The sequence below is a fragment of the Acartia tonsa genome, chromosome 4 (assembly GCF_053477335.1).
Source record: "Acartia tonsa isolate MP-2025a chromosome 4, ASM5347733v1, whole genome shotgun sequence".
In the NCBI taxonomy this organism is placed as follows: domain Eukaryota; kingdom Metazoa; phylum Arthropoda; class Copepoda; order Calanoida; family Acartiidae; genus Acartia; species Acartia tonsa.
The window spans coordinates 52,487,139-52,511,922 of NC_137263.1; the positions used below are offsets into that span (position 1 = coordinate 52,487,139).

General features: G+C 35.3%; 3 protein-coding genes across 5 annotated transcripts in view; all 3 read left to right on the forward strand.

Annotated features, from left to right (window-relative positions):
- Positions 1 to 7,354, forward strand: LOC145317734 (suppressor of tumorigenicity 7 protein homolog). Of its 2 annotated transcripts, none has more exons than XM_080158956.1 (6): positions 1 to 142; positions 355 to 784; positions 926 to 1,059; positions 1,685 to 2,563; positions 2,947 to 3,348; positions 6,922 to 7,354. In XM_080158956.1, exons 1-5 carry the CDS (start codon positions 80 to 82, stop codon positions 3,055 to 3,057), a joined length of 1,617 nt encoding a protein of 538 aa, XP_080015082.1. In that variant the 5' UTR covers positions 1 to 79; the 3' UTR covers positions 3,058 to 3,348; positions 6,922 to 7,354. The 2 variants fall into 2 exon arrangements, with proteins under 2 accessions (XP_080015082.1, XP_080015083.1); XM_080158957.1 differs by having other exon boundaries at positions 6,961 to 7,354.
- On the forward strand, positions 7,346 to 12,795 carry LOC145317737 (transcription initiation factor IIA subunit 1-like). Its single transcript, XM_080158961.1, has 7 exons — positions 7,346 to 7,417; positions 9,591 to 9,756; positions 10,314 to 10,471; positions 11,007 to 11,126; positions 11,470 to 11,756; positions 11,982 to 12,191; positions 12,738 to 12,795. Exons 1-5 carry the CDS (start codon positions 7,382 to 7,384, stop codon positions 11,542 to 11,544), a joined length of 555 nt encoding a protein of 184 aa, XP_080015087.1. The 5' UTR covers positions 7,346 to 7,381; the 3' UTR covers positions 11,545 to 11,756; positions 11,982 to 12,191; positions 12,738 to 12,795.
- LOC145317733 (uncharacterized) overlaps positions 12,784 to 24,784 on the forward strand; it is a 16,368-nt gene continuing 4,367 nt past the window's right edge. For both annotated transcript variants that reach the window (XM_080158954.1, XM_080158955.1), the window contains exons 1-9: positions 12,784 to 12,850; positions 13,353 to 13,449; positions 13,714 to 13,844; positions 14,296 to 14,371; positions 14,996 to 15,090; positions 16,140 to 16,234; positions 16,748 to 16,862; positions 17,293 to 17,445; positions 17,785 to 17,909. In XM_080158954.1, the coding sequence (XP_080015080.1) occupies positions 12,818 to 12,850; positions 13,353 to 13,449; positions 13,714 to 13,844; positions 14,296 to 14,371; positions 14,996 to 15,090; positions 16,140 to 16,234; positions 16,748 to 16,862; positions 17,293 to 17,445; positions 17,785 to 17,909 (920 nt within the window). In that variant the 5' untranslated portion in view covers positions 12,784 to 12,817. The remainder of the gene's footprint in view (positions 12,851 to 13,352; positions 13,450 to 13,713; positions 13,845 to 14,295; positions 14,372 to 14,995; positions 15,091 to 16,139; positions 16,235 to 16,747; positions 16,863 to 17,292; positions 17,446 to 17,784; positions 17,910 to 24,784) is intronic.

A 24,784-nucleotide genomic window follows, 5' to 3' on the forward strand; every position in this document is an offset into this window, starting at 1 on the left:
ACAAATATTGAATTGATATTTGCAGATTGTGACTAGTTATGGCCCGGTGTGGAACTAACATCCACGCCACTTGCACAGAATGATAGAAGAAAAGTGGTCAAGTAATTTGATATCTTATCTCTGTGCTGCCTGGATATTGTTGGTGAGTTTCAAACTTTTTGGTTAGGAATAATAAGTTAAAATATTTTGTGGAGTTTTAAATTAGTAGGATGATTTACCACTTATTTACATAATATAAGGTGGTTTAAATAACTTTTTTTAGAGCAACTTTGTTCTCGTCTTTAGACAAACTTTTCAAGTTTTTAAGTCTTTATTGGAAATGTTATTTTTTTACTGTTTACTTTTTATATTTAGGTGACTCTTGCAATTTTTTTGCTTCGCGGCCCTCTTCGATTGAACGAGAATATCGAGATGGCAACAATGTTTCTGTCAACTCTAACTCCCAAGTTTTACGTTGCCCTGACAGGAACCTCTTCCCTAATCTCAGGGCTTATTCTAATTTTTGAGTGGTGGTACTACCGCCGCTATGGCATGTCATTTATTGAGCAGGTATCGCTCAACCATATCTCGCCTTGGCTTGGCGGTGGCGATCCGCCAGAGAATGCCGGCAGCACTGCACCCGCAGTTCCGGAGTGTAAAGTTTGGCGGAATCCGTTGAATTTGTTCCGAGGCGCAGAATATCAAAGATTTCAGACGGCAACTAAGAAAGAACCCTTGACATATTACGACATGAATTTATCTGCTCAAGACCACCAAACCTTCTTCACTTGTGAAGCGGACGCAGGTAAATTTTAGTTTTTAGAAAGATTACCTAAGATATTTAAAAATAGTTATTTTGAGTAAGTTACAGGACGTACGACAAAGGGACCATAGTTGATTAAACATTATACAGTAGCTTTGCAACTGATGATTATTTGATAAATAGGAAAACCCGAATATGAGATAATGCAGACAGCTTGGAGAGAACGGAATCCTGGGGCCAGAATTAAGGCTGCCAAGGAAGCTATTGCTCTGAATGCTGAGTGTGCTACAGCCTATATTCTTTTAGCTGAAGAAGAGGTAACACTTTCAAAGAACAACTATAAGAACAAGATTTTAAAACAAACTAAAAGAGGACTATCCACGAACCAGAGCAAGTGATTCTAAGCATCTTCCAGCATTGACCTGTAGTATTTTTTTAGTGAATATACTAGGTTTATGTTTAATATTTGCTTTATCGACTAAAAAGTTAGGTTTCACCATGGTTTTATATGAAAAAAACTTTGAAATGTAAAGCAATTTTTAAAGCAATATCATCAAATGCTTTGTTGAGTTCAAAGGACAAAATAAAATAACAATGCAGAAAAGCATCAAATGTTGTAAATTGCAAAAGTACATTAATTAAACTGTTTACAAGTTACCAACCATTTTTTTAAATATACATTTTTAATCACAACAATATACTTTTATGTCAAAGCTTTTAAACAACAGTTTGAATTCATCAAAACATTCAATGATATTGCACCAAACAATGCTTAACATTTCAAAGTTTTTTTCATATAAAACCATGGTGAAACCTAACTTTTTAGTGGATAAAGCAAATATGGGTCAATGCTGGAAGGTGCTTAAAATTACTTGCTTTAGTTCGTGGATAGTCCTCTTTATTATTTAAATTAGAGACATAAAACTCATGTATGTTTTTCAGGCTGTTGACATTGTTGAAGCTGAAACCAAGTTTAAGGAAGCTTACCAGATTGCTGAAAAAAGTTATCGTCGCTCCCAACAATATCAATATCAAAACCATCTCACGGAATCTCTACACAGACGGGACATCAACGTTATGATCTATATTCGGCGTAGGCTTGCCATGTGCGCAAGAAAGCTTGGCCGTCTGAAGGAGGCTGTCAAGATGTTTAAGGATCTAGCCAAGGAAATACCGCCAATCATGAATGTTTTGAACATCCATGAAAACCTGTTGGAATGTATGCTTGAGATGGGCAATTATGCTGATGTTCAAGCTACATTGGCGAAATATGACGACATTTCTTTGCCTAAGTCGGCAGCTATTTGCTACACCGCGGCGTTGTTAAAAGCTCGTTCTGTGGCGGACAAATTTTCGGCCGACGTGGCGGGTAAACGAGGCCTCACGGTGTCTGAAATGGCGGCTGTGGAGGCGATACATCGCGCGGTCGAGTTTAACCCGCACGTGCCCAAGTACTTGCTAGAAATGAAGCCACTGATTTTGCCACCCGAGCACATTTTAAAGCGTGGCGACAGCGAGGCAATCAGTTACGCTTTCTACCACTTGACACATTGGAAACGTGTGGACGGCGCGCTTAACTTGTTGCATTGCACATGGGAAGGAACCTTCCGCTTGCTGCCCTATCCGCTGGAAAAAGGCCATCTGTTCTATCCTTATCCCAGCTGTACAGAGTGTGCTGACAGGGAGCTGTTGCCAGCCTTTCATGAAGTGTCTGTGTATCCAAAGAAAGAGCTGCCATTCTTCATATTGTTTACGGCAGGATTATGTAGCTTCACTGCTCTCTTAGCTCTGCTCACTCATCAGTATCCGGATTCTATGGGGGTTAGTATTAGTATTTATATCTAACTTAATCAAAACCTCTGCTAATCAAGGTTTACTTCTTAGTTTTATTTTGTAAGAAAAAAATATGGTTGAGTCAATATTTATTAATAGTATATTAATGTTAATGAATGTATTATTACTTGGATATTTCATAAGATTTTTATGTTCTCGAATGAAGTTAAACTTGCAGTGGGCTAAAAAAACGATACCCTCCATTTCGATTATGATACTCTTTCACCCCCCCCCCCCATTCATACCTCTTACTGGATGAACAAACTGAGCAATAAATGAGGTTCATATTAGCAAGCTAAATTAACGACAATTTTCCCCCTGTCATAAAAATTGCTTATGTTCTATATCCATTTTAATGTTTTATTTTTTAGGTAATTGCCCGTACAATCTTGAACTGGATAGCAGCCCCGCTCCATTTTATCCTGGAGAAAGCGGACAGTGTCCTTCCAACCTCTCTTCTTCACCTTCTCTCTAAAATGTAAACAAAAAAGACCAACACATCTCTCCCACTTACACCAAGATCAATTTTAATGCACTTTTATTATCTATCATTGATATATTATTATTATTATTTACCTATTTTTCATTTAGAGAAGACACGTAGAGAGATTTATTAGATTAGATAATTTTTCTTTATCTGCCTAAGTCAAATAACATAGTTCTTGCTTTATTTTCTAACTGGTGGTGTCTGTTTGTTGTTTTCAATAGTTTTAAATATAACCAAGTATTTAAATTTTCAAGTACTTAACAATATTTTGTTGGCATATGTTAAGGTGATTGTCCATGAACGGTGTTTGAACATTTTGGTGACAGTGCATAATAACCATTTTATTGTGTACTAAATACTGGTAAAACATAGAAAAATAACACATTTCGTACATTTAAAAAAAAAATTATTTGGCCTTTTATAACACTTAAAGGTGCACTAAGAATGCTATAACTTTTTCTCCTGCATTAACAAACGCTCGTTCATGAATCGTCCCCTTTAAGTATTCAATTTTGTAACGTTTTAAGTCAATGTTTTTTGTTTAAGGGGGGGGGGGAGTTTTGACACTTTCGCTTACTCCGTGATTATTGGGCTAGGTATTAAAGTTAGACTATAGGTTATTTGGGATAAAAGTTTACTTTTGGTTAGTACTTCACGGATTTTTAATCATTTTTTGGATAACCCCACCCCCTAGCCCCCCGGGGCTCAAAATCCCCCTAAAAATGAACCTAACCTTAATTTTCTCAGGAACCATTTGACCAAAAGAGATGATTTCTTAAACTTAAGCTTTTATGCTTATAAACTAACTTCTGATTTAGAAGTCACCCCCCTGCCACCAACCCCTAGCCCTCCGGGGCTCAAAAAAACTCTAAAAATGAACCTAACCTTAATTTTCTCAGGAACCATTTGACCAACAGAGATGATTTCTTAAACTTAAGCTTTTATGCTTATAAACTAACTTCTAGTTTAGAAGTCAGCCCCCTGCCACCAACCCCTAGCCCTCCGGGGCTCAAAAAAACTCTAAAAATGAACCTAATCTTAATTTTCTCAGCAACCATTTGACCAACAGAGATGATTTCTTAAACTTAAGCTTTTATGCTTATAAACTAACTTCTAGTTTAGAGGTCACCCCCCTGCCTCCAACCCCTAGCCCTCCGGGGCTCAAAAAAACCCTAAAAATGAACCTAACCTTAATTTTCTCAGGAACCATTTGACCAACAGAGATGGATTCTTAAACTTAAGCTTTTATGCTTATAAACTAATTCAAGTTTACAAGTCAGCCCCCTGCCACCAACCCCTAGCCCCCCGGGGCTCAAAAAAACCCTAAAAATGAACCTAACCTTAATTTAAATTTCTTATTTGTAGAGTTAGAGGTACACTTATTAGACCAAATATGCTTATTTTTGGATGTTATTGACATATCTCCTGAAAAAATTAGAATCGGCCTCCAGGTTCAGGTGCTGCAGGCCTCCAAGTCCACTCAGGAGACAGGTAAAAATTTAAATTTCTTATTTGATGGTTTAGAGGTACACTTATTAAACCAAATATGCATCTTTTTGGATGTTATTGACATATCTGCTGAAAAAATTAGAATCGGCCTCCAGGTTCAGGTGCTGCAGGCCTCCAGGTCCACTCTGGAGACAGGTAAAAATTAAAATTTCTTTTTTGAAGAATTAGAGGTAAACTTATTAAACCAAATATGCATCTTTTTGGATGTTATTGACATATCTCCAGAAAAAAAAATAGAATTGGCCTCCAGGGTAAGGTGCTGCAGGCCTCCAGGTCCACTCTGGAGACAGGTAAAAATTAAAAGTTCTTATTTAAAGATATGTGTTCTAGGCAGGGTCTAGGTGACCTCCAGGCGACTGCTGGATAGGGAAAATTAAACAAATTGTATTTTTTAAATTAAGAGAAAGTTGTGCTCCAAGCAGGCTCAAGGTGTCCTCTAGGAGCCTTCTAGAGAGACCTAAAATGTCTATTTTATAATGTTTAGGTATGCTTTTTAAAGTATAATTCTGTCTCAGATGTAATATTACAGACACTCAAAATGGGGCAAGTGTTTTTGATATGGTTCAGATTATAAAGTCTAGATGAAAGTGGAGTCATTTTAAGAATTTAATTCAGAGGGGTTGATCTTATCCAGATGTCATCCAAAGCTACAGATATGTCAATAACATCCAAAAAGAAGCATATTTGGTTTAATAAGTGTACCTCTAACTCTTTAAATAAGAAATTTTAATTTTCACCTGTCGAGAGTGGACCTGGAGGCCTGCAGCACCTGAACCTGGAGGCCGATTCTAATTTTTTCAGCAGATATGTCAATAACATCCAAAAAGATGCATATTTGGTTTAATAAGTGTACCTCTAAACCTTCAAATAAGAAATTTTAATTTTTACCTGTCTCCTGAGTGGACCTGGAGGCCTGCAGCACCTGAACCTGGAGGCCGATTCTAATTTTTTCAGGAGATATGTCAATAACATCCAAAAATAAGCATATTTGGTTTAATAAGTGTACCTCTAACTCTTCAAATAAGAAATTTTAATTAAAGTTAGGTTTATTTTTGGGTTTTTTTTAGCCCCGGGGGGCAAGGGGTTGGCGGCAGGGGGGCTATTTCTAAACTTAAACTTAGTTCATAAGCATAAAGCTTAAGTTTAAGAAATCATCTCTATTGGACAAATAGTTCCTGAGATAATTATGGTTAGGTTCATTTTTAGGGTTTTTTGAGCCCCGGGGGGCTAGGGGTTGGCGGCAAGGGGGTGACTTCTTAACTTAAACTCAATTTATAAGCATAAAAGCATAAGTTTAAGAAATCATCTCTGTTGGTCAAATGGTTCCTGAGAAAATTAAGGTTAGGTTCATTTTTAGGGTTTTTTTGAGCCCCGGAGGGCAAGGGGTTGGCGGCAGGGGGGTTACTTATAAACAAGAAGTCAGTTTATAAGCATAAAAGCTTAAGTTTAAGAAATCATCTCTGTTGGTCAAATGGTTCCTGAGAAAATTAAGGTTAGGCTCATTTTTAGGGTTTTTTTGAGCCCCGGAGGGCTAGGGGTTGGTGGCAGGGGGGTGACTTCTAAATCAGAAGTTAGTTTATAAGCATAAAAGCTTAAGTTTAAGAAATCATCTCTGTTGGTCAAATGGTTCCTGAGAAAATTAAGGTTAGGTTCATTTTTAGGGTTTTTTTGAGCCCCGGAGGGCTAGGGGTTGGCGGCAGGGGGGTGACTTCTAAACTAGAAGTTAGTTTATAAGCATAAAAGCTTAAGTTTAAGAAATCATCTCTGTTGGTCAAATGGTTCCTGAGAAAATTAAGGTTAGGTTCATTTTTAGAGTTTTTTTGAGCCCCGGAGGGCTAGGGGTTGGTGGCAGGGGGCTGACTTCTAAACTAGAAGTTAGTTTATAAGCATAAAAGCTTAAGTTTAAGAAATCATCTCTTTTGGTCAAATGGTTCCTGAGAAAATTAAGGTTAGGTTCATTTTTAGGGGGATTTTGAGCCCCGGGGGGCTAGGGGGTGGGGTTATCCAAAAAATGATTAAAAATCCGTGAAGTACTAACCAAAAGTAAACTTTTATCCCAAATAACCTATAGTCTAACTTTAATACCTAGCCCAATAATCACGGAGTAAGCGAAAGTGTCAAAACTTCCCCCCCCCTTGTTGTAACGTTGGGGGGTCTTTTTTTGAAAGGGAAGAGTATAAAACAAAATTTAGATTTTAATCCATTTTGAAGGGGTCTTATTAAACAAGAACGAATGGAATATGTGCTGCTCAGCCCACTCTTAATAGAAAAATATCACTTTATCGTACTAATCAACTAAACATCACCTTTTCTCCTCAATATTTAAATATTTGTTTTTCATTTCCTGTAGTTTTGTTATATTTATTGTTGTTTTCATTATTTAATTCAGAAAAAAAGAAAGAAAACGAAACAGTCAAGTGTTGAAGAAAAATATAAAATTATAAAAAAAAAATTATCTGTTTTATGTGATCAAATGTTGTTTTATTAAAAAAAAATATGATTGAAAGATTTGGCTTCTGAAACTTTATAAACGGCAAAATTTATCCAAAACTTTTTTTTAGGATTGTTATATAAAAATTAACCAAAAATAACCATTTATTTATTTCAATCATAACATCCAGTTTGGTGAACTATATAAATTAATAGAACATTAAAAATAACTTTTTATGCTAGATTAAAATATTAATTTTGATGCCCATACCAAGAATTATTCCCAAATGTGTAATATCTATCTATCTACTGCATATTGATGTAATAGTTGCCATATTGTTGTTGCAGATAAAGTGTTTAGACAACTAGAAAAAATAAAAATGGACAGGAATTCTATGTCCTCTGCCTCCTCCCTCTATCAGGAATTTTAATTTTATGGATGATTTTATTTAACTTAAGCTTTAGAAAAAAAAATCTTATAATTATATAAGAAATCAGAAAATCAGACGTATTACGAGTTAGTCGAAACCTTAATATGCAGTAAACTTCTATATTTTTCCCCAGAGGCACATAGGGGAAGGGTAGATATACCACACTTTTCTGGGATCTTGCTGAGTCAAGTATCAACTGTTGGGAATATCAAAGGATGACTCCATGCAAAATTTGAGCCGGATCCGGCCAAAACCGGCCGTGAATTTTATGAAAAACCGGTTTTTTCCGGTTTTTAGGGGGTAACTGTAAATCGATTCAGCTGGAGCAAAACCGGTTAGAGGTACAAAAAATTTTACTTCACATGAAATTTAGCCAATGCAATTGCCTACAAAAATGTACTTCATCATCAACTTGATTGGACAACTCTTTCCCCTCCTAAATGTCCATTAAAACCTCGGAAACGGCAAAAATCGCCAAAAATCACGCCTTCGGCGGCAAATAACGGCTAAACGGTCGGCCGGAGGCGAATAAAACATAAATAAAGAAATATCTGCCTCAAAAAGTTGTTCAACATCAAAGAGATGCTTGAAGTCTCTAAAACGACTCCTTCCCCTCCTTTAAGGGGAAAAACTGAAAAAACGTGATTTTCAAAAGTATGCCCACTTCGTGGGTGTGGGGGGCACTGAACCCGTCACCCCAGGGTCACCAAATATAAAGTCTAGGCGGCCCACAATGCTGAATTTTCACCAAGTGAAAGTCTTGTGTCATTATCTTTTATGAGAAAAAAGTTATTAATTAATTAAAATTTCAAATTGTGATTTTTTGATGGATTTCTTTGATGAAATGACAGGCCAGTCAATTTTTAGGCCATTTTTTGCGGTTTTTGGGCCGTCACGCCCAAACGGTTTAAGATAATCTCACGGGACCTTTTGCCCAACCTAAGTCTGGTTATTTGTGAGGTCTAGGAAAAAAAACAGACTTACGCAAAAGATTATAATGATAATCTTTACACAGAAAAATGGCACGAGGTGAGGGTTTGAGGGGGCAAAATGAGCCGACCAGCGATTTTTGACGGCACGCAGCGACGTCGTGCTTCATCCAATCCGGGATTTTTTTTTCTTAGACCTTACAAATAACCAGGCTTAGGTCGGGCAAAAGGTCCCGTGAGATTATCTCAAACCGTTTGGGCGTGGCGGGCCGAAAACAGCAAAAAATGGCCTAAAAATTGACTAGCCTGTCATTTCATCAAAGAAATCCATAAAAAAATCACAATTTGAAATTTTAATTAATTAATAACTTTTTTCTCATAAAAGATAATGACACAAGACTTTCACTTGGTGAAAATTCAGCATTGTGGGCCGCCTAGACTTTATATTTGGTGACCCTGGGGTGACGGATTCAGTGCCCCCCACACCCACGAAGTGGGCATACTTTTGAAAATCACGTTTTTTCAGTTTTTCCCCTTAAAGGAGGGGAAGGAGTCGTTTTAGAGACTTCAAGCATCTCTTTGATGTTGAACAACTTTTTGAGGCAGACATTTCTTTATTTATGTTTCATTCGCCTCCGGCTGACCGTTTAGCCGTTATTTGCCGCCGAAGGCGTGATTTTTGGCGATTTTTGCCGTTTCCGAGGTTTTAATGGACATTTAGGAGGGGAAAGAGTTGTCCAATCAAGTTGATGATGAAGTACATTTTTGTAGGCAATTGCATTGGCTAAATTTCATGTGAAGTAAAATTTTTTGTACCTCTAACCGGTTTTGCTCCAGCTGAATCGATTTACAGATACCCCCTAAAAACCGGAAAAAACCGGTTTTTCATAAAATTCACGGCCGGTTTTGGCCGGATCCGGCTCAAATTTTGCATGGAGTCATCCTTTGATATTCCCAACAGTTGATACTTGACTCAGCAAGATCCCAGAAAAGTGTGGTATATCTAGGGAAGGGGGTCCTTTTATTGAGCAATATCCCTCCCCCCCCCCCAAAAAAAAAAAAAATTATAATAAACCTTCCTATGACCTATTTGAAACTTCTATGTATACAAGAATGTCCATAGCTGTTAGCCCAATTTTAAGCTACAGGCATCCAGTTACTTAGGCATATAAAAGGATTAATGCATTAAAATATCATAACCATAACCTATCATAAAATTACGAATTAAATATCAGAGCGTCATCAATGATGTGATAAGCAACGTGAGGGAAAGTTTCCTGGACGAGGGAGTGGACGAGAATGTTCTCATTGAACTCAAGAATTTGTGGCAACAAAAGTTGGAGGCCAGCAAGGCTGTTGAAAATACCACCACACATAATGACACAAATGTTTTAGGTAATTTTTATTTTTAAAGGGGTAGTTGCACAAAGTGCATTTAACAAGTTTGATTGCAAGCATAAGGCACATGAATATTATCTTAACAAAGTATTTTTTTTAACAATCAATAGCAATGAATTAGGCATCATAATAATAGTCATCATGCCGTTTTTGTGAAAACAGGACAGACATTTATGTTGCATATATCTAAAAAATATGGTTTTTAAGTCTTGATATTTTAAAACACTCTGGTAGAAAATTGAAATTCTTTTAAATATATGTCCTATAGATGTAATTTAAACTATTGAACAGGAAAAAATATGGAGTTCACTAAATTCAAGTTTAAATGCTCTTCGTGCAACTACCCCTTTAATTAGATTAGGTAGTTTAATTATAAATGAAAATACGTGACTGGCGTTATAGCACAAAGTTTTCTGTATGTTTAGAGAAGTTTATGCATTTACTTACAAATACATAAATAAATATAACTAAACCAATCATTTATTTACTAAATTGAAGTTTTTAGAAAAATGATTCTACCCAAAATCCAATTAAAACGGCTTTTTCATTTTTAGATTCTAAGATGAATTCTATGCGGCGGGGTGGAGCCTCCGGCGGTGCGAGCAACATGGCAGGACAGGCTGGTGGTCCTGGGGCACCTCCAGGCCCGGGTCAAGTTGTTATCGCTGATCCAAATCGCCTTGTACCTGTTCAAATTACAATCCCTGCACAGGTGAAATATTTGATATACCATTTTAAGTGTAATAAAACCATAGATTTTAAGGAAGGATTCGCTAATTGATGGTAAATTAATATACATCCCCAATGCTGATCAAGAAATTATCCCGTCAATTCTGTTGATTAAACTATTGGTTGAAAAGTTTTGGCATAATTAGTCATGACATATGAACCAACCAATCAAAAGTACCTAAGGTTTTAGAGCAAACGAATTAGATAACGTTGTTAAAAAACTTTGGGTACCTACCAGTGTAATTTACATTCTAATATTCCCTCCCTAAGGAAATATAACTGATAATTTAGTAGGTAGGTATGTCTTAAAAATTTTCTTACTCCATTTTAAAATAAGAATTTCTCATTTGCTTTCAGTTAAGGGGTTATGTGTTAGCAATTTTCCCTCTGGTTAAACTCAGATGTCTTAAGACTGGATTATTTGATTGATATCAATTGAAACACCAATCATGCAAGTTCTTGCGTAAATAGAATGCTAGAAAATCTTAAAGGTACATTAAATATCTATTTTTGTTCAGGCAAATAATCCCAACAGCCAGCCACGTGCTCTGACAGTCCAGGTTCCAGCACACGCCCTTCAACCTTCCAGCAGCAGTGGGACTACTCTACAGACTGTTCTCACAAATGCTATCACTATGGTAAGGCGTTTATATTGATTTATTTGGAAATGAAATTTAAATTAATTACCTGTCCATATATATCATTTTGTGATTTATTTTTTAATTTGACAAATATTTTGAGTTGTGTTAGGTATATTTTTAAAACTCAATTCTGACAAAAAAGTATTTTTTTTAACAGTTAACAAAGTTGTTTTATGTTTTCATATCCTGGGAAGATTATTAATTTTCATTTTTTAGTATTTTATTTATAAACTACTATTTTTCCTTTCCTTTCTTTATCCATGCTTTCAAAATAATCATCAATTAACTGGATTTTTAGTTCTCTTAATATTTAAGTGTCCATTGATAATTCTTTTTCTAGGCATTATCGTACCCACAAGAGGAAGCGGCAAAATTTCTTCAGAATCAAATAAATATGGCATTCAGACTCAGCTAGTACTCCTATTCAAATATTTTTATGAAATTGTATGTGTTTTGATACTAAAAATATCACAAAATAACAGTAATTTTACATCACTTAAAATCATTTCTTATTCATTTAATGTTTAATAATAATATTCTTTCAAATTATTTTAAATGTATTGCAAAAAAATAGCATCCATTATATGTTTTATTTATGTTTTTTTGCCGAGTTGTCAAAATTTGTTGGTGGTTTTCCTCAAAGGGCACAGTCGAGATTAGAAACATCCCCCCTGACACCACCTTATTTTTATATTGAAAATAAAGGGGGGGGGGGGGGATTCATTTGTTTGTTCATTACTTAAACCCCGAAGGGTTAGGCAAAAGTAATAAAACCACCGCCACCATCCCTTAGTTTCAATTTATTTTAAAAATAAGCAGGGAGAGGGGCTAGCGCTCGATTGTCACTTTGAGGGAGAGCGCCAATTTGATTGCAATGATTCATTCTGATCTATATGTAGTAATAATTTTTAAATTAGGGGTGGGGAAGTGTAGGTAACTTAAGGAGCCAACACAATTTTTTGGTTAGTTTCTAAAAGTAGCATTTCTCCTCCCCCTTTATTAAATTATGAATTCAATGATGTAATAAAATGTATCGTGATTTTATGTAAATAAATCAGTCAGGTAAATAAACGGGGATTGGTTTGTAACAGCTTATACCAATAACGATATTAATTCGGGGGGAAATCACGAAACCTCTACGTGTTTTTCAGCTGCCATTGTGGGGGGGGGGGGGGCAACACATCGTACAATTGACGACCTCTCCATTTGCCCCCCAAATATTATTTTATATTTATTTCACTTGTTGGTTTTACCTTATACCTGGGTTCGTAAGCGTAAAGAGAAGCATACAAAACTTAGTGTTGATGTTAATATGGTCCTTATGCAGTAATAAAAGTAGGTAAGTAAAAAAATAATTCAATTTTAAGATATAATACAAACAAAATAAAAACTTTATTTTATTGAATCTCTTAAACCGCAAAGGAATTTGTACAAAAAAAATTAAACCCTCCCAGCAAGGACTCCAAGGGGGGGGGGGGTAAATGGGTGATTACCTCCCCCCCAAAAAAATACAAATTACCCCCCCCTTAAAAAAATTTACCCCCCTCGAAATTAAAAAGCTTGGACGCCCTGCCTCCCAGTTTATTTACCTAACTAAATATTTGTGAGCACCACCTGGTGATTAATAGAGAAATTAATATCATTAGATAATTTTGTTATTTTCAGATATTAATGATTAGTTGAAGAAAATGAGGGTTATAGGGCTCATCAGTGGTGGAAAGGTATAAACCATGTTACCAGAGAGGGAGGGGACATTGGGCTGTTGATTACACTAGTCCCCGAAGTTTTATAATAGCGTTTTCTTTTCTTATTCGTTGGCTCAACAACTTTGGGTACTTTTATTGAATTCTTATTAATTAGTTCGTTAAGTGTATCTACAGAAGGGGTAATTTTGTGTATCATCATTGGGGATAAAACATCCATTTATTAGCCATTGTCCTTGCCTCGTTACACTTATCTGTTTGTTAGTCTTTTCTGTCTGTCTGTCTGTAATGCTGCCCTCTATTTGGTTCTCTATATAAATACACTTTCTTCATTCCTATTTGATCATTTAGATCATACCCTTTCTCGCTCTTTTCTTTTTTCCTCTTTTATCCATCTTTCTTCATCTTTGTTACTCTTTATATCTGTCTCTCGCTCTCTTTATTTTCTTTTTCTCTTCTCTTTTTCTTTCTTTCTCTTAATATCGCTACTTATGGATGTTGTCATCCTTGTTTTATTTAGGACAGCTGTTTTAACCTTGTGCACTGTGTAGCAGCTGGCCATGAAATTGTTGCGCTGGCAATCCTTAAACCAAAGGATACCAAAGTTGATGAAATAGGTTAGATATTTCTTGAGTAATTTTCTATAATATCATCTCGCATTGTAGATAGTTGTCCGCGGATTGAAAATGAAAGAAATTTGAGGAAAATTGCTGTTTTGTAATTTACGTTGGCCTGAAGACACGAAAGAACAAATTGGGATTATCCTTATGACTTATCTTTATGAGAATTGTCTGAAATAGAGCAAAAGGCATACGGGCATTTTTTATTACCGAGTAGATTGACCTATTGATTTCTAGCAAAATAAATATATAACTGTCTAGACAGCCAAATGTACCAAACGGTTGGGACCTCAGCTGCCGAGTATATTGCCAAAGCAATGGACCTCCCATTCTTTGTTGGCAATATTTCTGGATCTGGCAACAGCACAGGCAGAGATTATCTGCCAACTGAGGTCAGTAGCTTTATTATTTTATTTAGGTGCGAAGCATCTCATTAAGCGAATATCACTCAATTTTGGATGAGCTTTATTTTTTTTAGTTTTATTGTATTTCACTTTGAACTTCTTTTACTTACCATAAAATTATTGTTTATTCCCTTTTAATTTTAACTATAATAACTTGGCATTTTATGATTTATTTTAAGGTCAAAGAATCATATGGAATTTTTAATTTTGAACTATCTATGTATTTATGGGCACTTTTTGTTCTTATTCAATTACGTAGCTTTTATAAATGTGTATTTTTACTCAAGTCTATTATTTAACGTTTTTAATTTAATTCTTAGATTAGTTCATTCAGTTATTGATATTAAGTATTCGTATGTTCATTTAAAAAAGATTTTTATGTTTCCAACAAACACTATTAAAGTCTATGCATACGTAGAAAAAGTGTAATCTTATTTAGGGAGATGAAGTTGAAGATTTGTATGATTTACTAAAGAAAGTTTCTGAGGAGACGGGAGCACAGGGTGTGTCTGTAGGTTAGTTTTGCTGTTTAGTAGCGCAGCTACTTAAGTAAAATCGGTTATATCAATGGATAATGATATATTATTACTTCGATCTTACACCATATTTTCATGTTCTCTAAGAAATTGAAAACTTGCAGCGGGCTAAAATAACGTTAACAACCTCCCCCTTTTAATCCTCTCTACCCCATGCTCTCCTTCTGGATGAACGATCTGACCAATATGTGAGTTCCATGTTATCAAGCTGAATGCCGACAACTTTTCCCCTGTCATAATATCCTCGTATATTCTATATCCATTGTTTTCTTACCTATTTAAAACCTTATTGTCTAAATTATGATTATTTTAAATTCTTATATTTAAATTATTTTAAATTCTTATAAAAAATAGAAAGCTTTTTTTGTCTATAACTGCTTAAACGGTTGAGTTCTCTATGTTAGGGAATCTTGGGTGGTTTTGGGCTATTTTATTTTGTATTTAAGTCTTAGGATATGTATAGGCTATTTATTATTCACTGCCCATTCGAATACATAGCTCCTAGATGCTAGGGGCGCAGCTGCCAGTTCTTATTTATTTACAAATGATAATTTATGTTATTCATTTAAATGTGTTTATGTTGACAAAATAAATGATATTAAGGTGCCATATTATCTGATTACCAACGCGTCCGTGTTGAGAGTGTGTGTTTACGGTTAAACTTAACACCGCTGGCATACCTGTGGAGACGCAATCAGGTTGGTAACATTTGGTTCCGCCATCCATTAAATAAAGTTACAATGGATGTAGAATATACGTGAATACTGAATAATATGGCGGGATAAATTGTAGGTAGTCACTTTAGCTTGTTAAAATGGAATTCATGTATTGGTCAGTTTGTGCATCTAGTGGGAGGGGATTTGGTAAAGGGGGTGGATGGTAGGTATCGTTATTTTAGCCCGCAGCGTGTTTTACTCTATTAGAGAACTTGAATGATCCAAGTAATAATATATCCATTAAAGTTGCACATTTTTAAAAAATGGCATCTCTATTTTCATAGGACAACGTACGTTAACTTGATTTCTTTCTTAGTTACTTAATATTTTTATGGGATATTCTGCAGTTAGTTGCTTCAATATACCAATACTAAAGTATAAAACTAACAAAATGGTGACCCACCTTACATTCAGTGTTCTTGGTCTGGGATCTAAAGGGAAAGATAATAGCCGATAACTTGATGAACAACCCAAATGACAAATTTACCCCTTCTGTAGGTTAAATTTAGATGTTTATACCAGCGTTTCGGAGCCGTTTAATTTTGATGCGGCTCCGGCTCCTACCTTAAAATTAATATATCAATTTTTGTTCTTTATTGAAATTGACAAAATAAAATAAATCATAGGTATAAAATATTTTGCTTTTATTTGATTAAAGCTATATAAAAGTAGAAGGATGTGTGTCTATTTGTTAAGTAATAATAGTTTTTCAGTTTATTATATGGAAATATACCGTTGCCAAATTATAATATTACTTTAAAAAATCATTTTTAGCTAATCTGGAGCCGGAGCCGTTTTTAACGAAAAATACGGCTCCGGCTCCACCAAAAATGTTGCTGCTCCCGGCTCCGGCTCCGAAACGCAGGTTCTTACTCAACTTAATGAACCAACCAATCAAAAATTTAAAAAGTCCCTAAAGTTGTTAAGCCAACGAATAAGAAATGGTATTATAAAAATTTGAGGACTTGTGTAATAAACAGCCCAATATCCCCTCCATCCCTTGGTCTTGATTATAATAGAAAATTATTTAGGCGGAACTGTTGAGAGAAATGATATCATGTAAAATGGAATGTATATTGATAAAAGTGGCGTGTCTTGGCCTAGACTCAACCCATCTTGAACAAACGTAGGTAATTTAAATTGTCATTTATCTTTACTATTGAGGAAGCTTTAAGTTTTCCCTAAGTTTACAATCAACGTATTGTAAAAGAAAACAATGGGTTTAGGATACAAGTGTATATTTTAACAGGAAAAAAACCTGTCGTCAATTTAGTTTGCTAATATGGACCTAATTTAATGGTCAGTTCGTTTATCCAGTAGGAGGGGAGGGAATGTGGTAGAGGGGGGTGGATGGGGAAATCTTTATTTTAGCCAACTGCGAGTATTAGTTAAAAGTTTATCAGAGAATATGAAAATCTGTTGCAACATCCAAGTAATAATGTATCGATTATGGAAAAAATAGCCGGAAAACACAATCGATTTTCCTTCTTATTTTTTTATTTTCATTTTACAAGAAAATCAATGTTTGCGTCTAAATGACTACTTAGAGAATAAATAACTATATATATATATGGCCTCCTAAACATAGAATTTAAAATCAGTTAAAAAGATGTAAGATATTGAACCCTATTATTTATAGATTGAACTGTATGGAGCCAACATTGCTAAAATTGGAGAAAAAGTTTGGAGTAAATGTGTGTGGAGAAGGTGGAGAGTATGAAACCTACACGTTAGATTCTCCTCTTTTTATTAAGGTAGATCTTACAGCAAAGTAATCTCTTTCGTGGACATATCCCCTTAGTGCATACATCAGATTGTAGAATGTTTAGTTCAAACAAAAACAATTCTAGTTTTCTATGGTTATATATTAACAGCAGTGTAGTATAGATGTATTAACAGATAACCACCTCCCTTCCTTTTTCAATGACCTTATTCGTCTGCTACCAAAATGTTTTCTGCTACTTGGCTGTGTTACTACACACCACACCATTGGTTGATTTTCAATGACTCAATTAAGACTCGGCAAAAGGACAGTAAGTGTACATAAAATTAAATAAAAATTTTGCCTGTGCAATTTCTTATCTCATTTAGTTGGTTGCTTCCTTTAAAGTGTGCAGTGGTTATTTTAAAGCCTAGTCCCTGCTGGGCTAAACCAGCAATGCCCTAACCCTAATTGTTGTTTAGAAGCTAAAACTGGTGAAGCGAACAGTTGTGAATCATACCACGGACCCGATTGCGCCAGTATCTTATCTTCACCTTGATGAACTTGAACTGGTTGACAAGGATGTTCCTGAAGGCTTCAGTCAGCAACAACGTCTTGATTATTATGGCATTAAGGTAGGTTTTTTTTCATTTTTTGGCTGCACCAATAAATCTATAGATATAGATGTATAACGAGACAACTACCTTGAGCTCCCTGTTTGGGACCTTTTTTGTCTGCTAGCAGATTGATTTCTGCTCTTTTAATGCGACTTGGCTGTGTTAATATTCCCGAAGCCATTGGTTGATTTTCAAAGACCCAATTGAAAGTCGGAACAAGGTCCTCAGGTGGGAACATACAGTTATTTAACTCTTTCCCCCTCTTTTGTTTTAATCTAATGCTGCACTTAAAACCTTAGAACCTTTTAAAACCAAAACCTTCCAAAATATGCAGTATTTCAGTACTTTACTTTTTAGGGGTTAGAACCCGAGTCCTATTTAGATGACCTACAGTATACCAGCATATGCAGCACTGATAGTTCATCAACAGCTGATAGACTAGTCATTGAGCAAAAACAACCTGTAATATCTTCTAATTTTGGAGGGAAAAGCTTCAGATAATTTATATTATACGTATAGTTTTAACCTATGAATAGGAAAATGTAAGAATATAGATTAACCTAATAACTCTTCAGATAGATTTTGCAATTTAATAAACAAGCACACAAACATTTTATTGATTAGTTTAGACGTTTAGTTTATCTTCCATTAGCCTCTACTTGCAGAATTCATTGATGGAATTATAAAAGTAATTTTTACAGGGATAAGACAATGACCTATAAATTTATGCACATCCCTAATAATCATAAAGAAGTGTGGCTCACCTTCCGTGGTGGTAGAAGCTTGATTCACTCTGAAATACAGCAGCCATTAGAGATCAATCATACATCATCGCAATAAACAACATTGATAACATCACAGATTTTACTGCCAATATTCTGGAGACTATTTATACAGGATTCTTCACTTATGGCAGCAATCTTCGTCATTAATATCTTCAGTTTCAACATCACCCATTAGGTTGAGTCACAGGGAATCTTCTCTTCTTGTTTCTCTAAAATAATAAGAAGATACAGATTGGCGTCCCCCTTCTTTAGAGTCTAGCCCCATGGCTAGCAGGAAGCATGACGAGCCATAAAGTCCACATCAGGATGAGGATCGTCAAAGATATGGTCAGCATCTGCAGTATTGATTAGTTCGTCCAAGTGGGAGTAGTCCCAGTAAAAACCATGTTCTGCCCATATGCGTTCAGCTGTTGAAGGGGAGATAGGTGCTGCAGGTGATGTTGATATTGGTGATGTTGATTCAGACCTGTTCAATGTAATAGATGTGTCTGGAGAAGCATTTGTTGAAGATGGTGCTGATGAATCTGTTGCTGCTCCATCAAGTTGTGGTAATCTTTGAAAAGTAGCTTTAATTTTCTTTTTTGCATTTTCTTTGATTAAAGCTCTTCTATCATTATTTTCAAGAATATTATGTTCATCCAGGTCTGAATTTTCCATTTCATTGGCTACAGCCAATTGCTGGGCTGCTTGTCTGCGTTGGTTTTCCATCCATATATCTAGGTGTTGATAAATTGTTGGTCTAGCTTGTGCTGGAGAGTTGTTGGAAGAATTATGCGATGATGTTTGTTGTTGAGGTGTAGTTGTTGGGTCTGATGGTGAAGTAGTTGAAGATGAAGACTCAACAATGTTTGATCTCTTTGTCCTGACAGGTATTGTCACATGATATTCTTCATCAGAAGATGTATCATGTGAGTCCTTGAGAGGGTTCCATTCGTTGGTTGTTTTAATAGGACTATGTATAATTTGTTGCTTAGAATTGGCCTTTGTTACAAAGCAACGATTTTTGTCAGTAATGTACGTTTTAGATCTTAACGTTGGCTGTTCAGAGTGTGTGTGAAGCATTTTCTGAATTTTGACTTTATTATCTTGAGATGCAGTAACAATGAAAATATCTTTGGCCTTATGCTTATCATTTTTTGATTCTTATTAACTCCTGTTCAAGTTCATAACAAGCCTTATCAATGACGGCGTTTTCATTGATATTGAAAACGTCAGTATTGGTCAATGATATTCCAATTTTGTTAAGGTCTTGATCTTTATTTTCCAGTAAGGGTTTGAAACCTGGGGCATTGTCAACTTTAACTATTACTTCTCCTGATAGTTTGATGGGAGAAAGTAAATCAATGAGTCCTTCTTTCAGATCTTTATGGGATTCAGACTTTATAATTTTGGCTACTGTGAAAGAAGAAAAGTTATCTCTGATTGCTAGAATAAATTGGCACCTTCTGCGAATGACGTCAGCATGGAAATGTGTACCTGGGACTGTAGTATCAGTTTTAGAGTAGTGTGGTACAACAGAAGGTATTTTTTTCTGGCTGGAACAGAAATGGCAGTTTTCATATAATTTTTCAAGCTCAGGGGTAAGCCCTACAGAGTAGAAACTGCGATCAAAATGGTTTTTAAGCTGACTTTTAGTTGGATGATTTAAATTAGTATGCAGTTGCCATAATACAGCTGGTAAATGACTGGAAGGAATAACAATCTGCTCATATCTAACCGAGGCAAATGCATTTGGTTTAGATGTTACAATCAATAACCCATCACTATTTAGTTTTGCTACAGAGGAAAGCCTTCTTATTTCAGAATAAAATTTGCCACTTTGTTTGCTAGGTGTTTTGCCTGATGTAATCAAGTATTTAGCTTGTTGACATGCCCTACTTTCATCCTGCACATTTTTCCATGCTGTTTGATTGTTTAAAATAGACGGTATAGACTCAACTTTGGCTGCGTTTATGGCATAAGGATTTAAAGTGTTAACAGATTCAGAAACAAAGTTACAAATGGCACAGTAATCAGCTGCACATTCTGATGGGAACCTTGATTGGTTATCCCCGCAGGCGTTAAGTTTACCTTTTCCACTAACCAGTTGAACAGTGATAGGTATTCTGTTAACATTAGTTATAAGGGCTTGAATTCTAGGATTTGAAGAATGTTGACCTTTCCTAATAAGATTACAAGCATCCGCCACTGCTTTTGAATCTGGGCAAATAATTATTGGTTTTTTGCTTTCTTTCAATATATGATATTCAGCTGTAATTGCTGTTGCAAAAGCTAGGGCCTCTAATTCGCAGCTGTTCCATTTAGAATGGTGTTCACTCAATTTATTGGAGTGAAAAGAGACAGGTAATTTGGAGTTGTCTTTAACAGCATATAAAACATGTCCTATTCCAGGTTTAGATTTGGCTGCGTCAACTACCAATAAAAGTTGATCATTTGGGGAAGGCAGATATAATGTTTGCAAGTTGTCAATTGCTTCCTTAGCTTTATTGAAAGAAATTTTTAAAGATTCATCCCATTGAATGTCCTCTTTTGAATCTTTACCAGCCACAATCTGATCAAAAGGATCGAGGATAATGGTTAGGTTAGGGGCTGCAGGCATCAAAGTTTTATATAGACCGATCCAAGATCTTAGGTCTTTAATATTTTTAATGTCAGATGAAGTTGTATTTTGCAATGAATTTATTCTGTGAGGTGAAGGGGACAAGTAACCACCCTTTTTCCAGATCCACCCTAGTATATCAACAGAATCAAGAAAGATTTTTGTTTTGTCTGCAGAGACTTTTAAATTGGCCATATCACTATGTGCCCAGAATTCCAATATAAAACAAAAACTCATAGTTCTGTTAATTTTGCTTTAAATTGGGTAAAATCTTTTGGGATGGGTCACTAATTACCCCAATTTTTGGTATCTTTAATAAAAACGGCGGCGGGATCGCCGCTCCCGCCGTTAACCGCCATTTTCCGCCGCCAAAAAAAACAACATTATCTTAAATGATTCCAAATTGCCTAATTTTGCGAGAAATGCAAAAAAAATTTGGCGGCGGCGGCTAAAACGGCGGGAGCGGCGTGCCCGCCGCCGTTTTTTCTAAAGATACAAAAAATTGGGGTGATTAGTGAAACCCTAAAATGATTTGGATCCAATATCTTAAAAGCACAGAAGAAGCACTGAATTTAAGATATACCTTGATAAATGAGAATTTGAAAATGAAGTCCCCCACAGGATTAGTTATGAGGGGAAAAATTTTTGAAAAAAATAACACGGTCTCAAATGATTCCAAATTGCCTAATTCAGCGAGAAATGCAATAAAAAAAAATTTAGGTGGTGGCGGAAAACGGCCGTGAACGGCGATTCCGCCGCAGTTTTTTTTAAAGATACCAAAACTTTGGGTGATTGGTGACACAACCCAAAAGATTTTACCCAATTATCTTTAAAACTAAGAGAGTAGCGCCCAAAATAAAATTGCTGGTATGTCGTGTTTCAAGTCACCAAATGTTACACCCCCCCCCCCCCTTAAATAAATTATCAATGAAATACTTATAGGTATATCAATTGATTTGTTTCAGGAAGGGAGGGGACATTGGGCTGTTTATAACACTAGTCCCCAAAGCTTTATAATAACGTTTTATTATCCATTGGTTTAGCAACTTTAAAGGCTTTTACTGAATTTTAATTGTTTTTTTCAAATGTTGAGTCACGAGTGTCCAAACGTTTAAACCACTAATTGTAATCTACAGAAGGGGTAATTTTGTGTATCATTGTTGGATAAGTTCATCAATTTATCGGCCATTAACTTATCCCTTTAGATCCCTGGATTTGTTGACATTAATAACTATAAACAAGGAAACATGTTAATAACATTTTGTAAAATAATTTTCTATTTTCCTATAACCCATTTTACTGTACTTTTTCATTAAAAAATTGACCTGTTATTATTGGTGCGCTACTTGTAGACAAAACAATCCTTGTTTTAAAAATAAAAGCAAATATATCACAAATCACCCCAAAAGCACTAAAAACTTTAATCCAAAGGCCTTGCAATCAAAGGATTTGTTGTCTGCAATAGGGCCTTTATCAGGAAGGAAGGGGACATTGGGCTGTTTATCACTCTAGTCCCCAAAGTTTTATAATAACATTTTCTTGTTTGTTTATTAAGTGTCATAACTTTTCAACCAATAATTGTAATCTACAGATGGGTAAGTTTGTGTATCATTATTGGTAATGTACATCAATTTCTCTTATCCCTTTAGATCACTAGGCCTTCATACATTTATTAACAAATTTGCTTAAATCTTTTAGTTTCTTTACAAGTTTGCTGAACTCTTTTAATTCTTAGGGCGTGCATATGGAGTGGAATAGGTTTTAGTTTTATCAAATTAAAACATTTAAGATATTATGCATTTGATTTTAAAAGAATGGTAATTGATTAAAAGCAACAGGTTCGATTACATAGCTTAAATGAATATTCCTAGGCGTGTGCATGGGGGGCCTCCCCCCATACTCCGGGGGTGGGGGGGGGGGAGGATATCCTTTAAAGACTTTAAGCATTAAGAATAAGGGATTGTATCAAAAAATTGCATCAAGAACTATAAATATCACGATAAAATGATTTGTAAAGACAAATATTTTAATTTGTCTTTTTTGTGTAAAAATTGCTATAAAATGGGTCCGACCGCTCCTACAAAACTGCGGAAAAAAAATTTCAGCTAACGATGCCGCCATTGAAACCAACGGGATTCATTCACTGAGTGCCTTGGTTAAACATGTGTAAAGGTCTGATATGCGGCATCGTTAGCTGAAAAAAGATCAAACTATTTGAAGTTGAGAGTATCATTACAAAATATTATGATTCCTGATTCTTTAAGGGGGAATGCTTTGACATCAATTTTTTCATAAGTTTTATAAGTAAACGTATAAAAACTAATTTAAAATCGTATAGTATATTCAATAAGCTTTCAAAAAAGGTATAACATATTCCTGTAGCTCAATTTTTGGTAGTTTGACGATAATTTAAAGTTTGCATATAAAATGTAATTTCAATAGTCAGTCTTTTTTACAAAATCCTAAATATCTAGGTAGGCTACTTCTCGAAGCTGTAAAATTATAAGTAATTGATATTTTCATCTCTAGCTTTGGGAATCCTTCTCAAATATGACAAAGATTAACCTAAAACTTTAAATTTGGTCAATATTCAAAAATACATTTTTGGGGATCTTGGAGTTTTTGCATTGGCTGGGCACATAGTGCATATGTAATTTTGACAAGACTTGTTCATAATTGCTGGCTGTTTCAGCCGGAGTGCCGCCGCCGATATATAGATCATCGGCGATCCTGGCAACAAATCCAGATTGCATCTCAAAAGATAATACCTTAGATAGAAGTTCATCTAATTTCTCAGATTGTCCTAGGAGACCTTGACCGCTGCGTTTCATGAACCTGAGGCCTCCAAAAGGTGTTGAAATTCCAAGCCATGCGCCGTCATCTGTAGAAATATGGTTCTGAAAAAAACCTTGATAGAGATCCATTACAATTATATGTTTCCAGCGGCCCAAATGTAAAAAAATGTCTTTGGGCTTTGTAATTTGGGTAGGGATATTTTTTAAATGGTCATTGACTTTCCCAAAATTTACAACTAATCTGACGTCTTTTGTGGTCAATTGATCTTTTGGTTTATTTTTAGCCCTTTGTTTCCTAACCAAAAAAGCTGGACTTACATGCTGTATTTGTATGTTGTGTTCTTGAGGGATTCCCAAAACGTTAGCAGCCGTGAATTCATCACATACTTGTTGTAGCAAAACTTTAGTAGAATGATCATAATTGATATTGTTAACCTTATTAGCTGGGAGACGAGATTCGTTTGCCCAGTTAAGACGACAAATGTGGCGGCCAAATTGCATATTATATCCCTTGGACAGATCTTCATTGAAAACTTCCTTATATTTTTCATTTGTACTTTCTATGAATTTAATAATGTTTTCATCAATGCCATTTGAATTTATTTGAACAGATTTATATTTAATTTCGCCATCAATAGGAAAGGTTAAAGTTGCAAAGCATTTAGGTTCAACATTACAAGTAATATCCATGTCCATAGTCCTTATTTGAATCTTATTGTTGCCATGTTTAAGTTTAATTATATCATCAGTGGAGTTCGTAACAGAAATAAAACCATTGGTTACCTGGCATGTTTGAGGAGGTGGCCATCATTCATCCTTGTTTTGGTGGCATGGTTGAACTGCAAGTAGTTGATTTTCTTCATGCGGTACTTTATATGAAACAGCTTGACCAGGTAAAACAGTGTGAACATGATTGTTTTTTACAATAAGATTATTGGCTGTGGTTGAAGCATTGGTGGGTAAAATCAGCATTCTGTTTGTCTCAGGAACTGTATATTTGTTATTTATCACAATATTTTTGTTGTTTATATCTTGAACTATTTTGTTGTCTTTTATAAAATTGTTTCCACCGACGAAAGAACAATGTAGATCTCGTACAACAATTGCTTGGAAACGTAGTTGAAAATTGTTTCTGTATAATATTTCATCAATTTCGCCCATGGCAGGCAGTTTAGTCT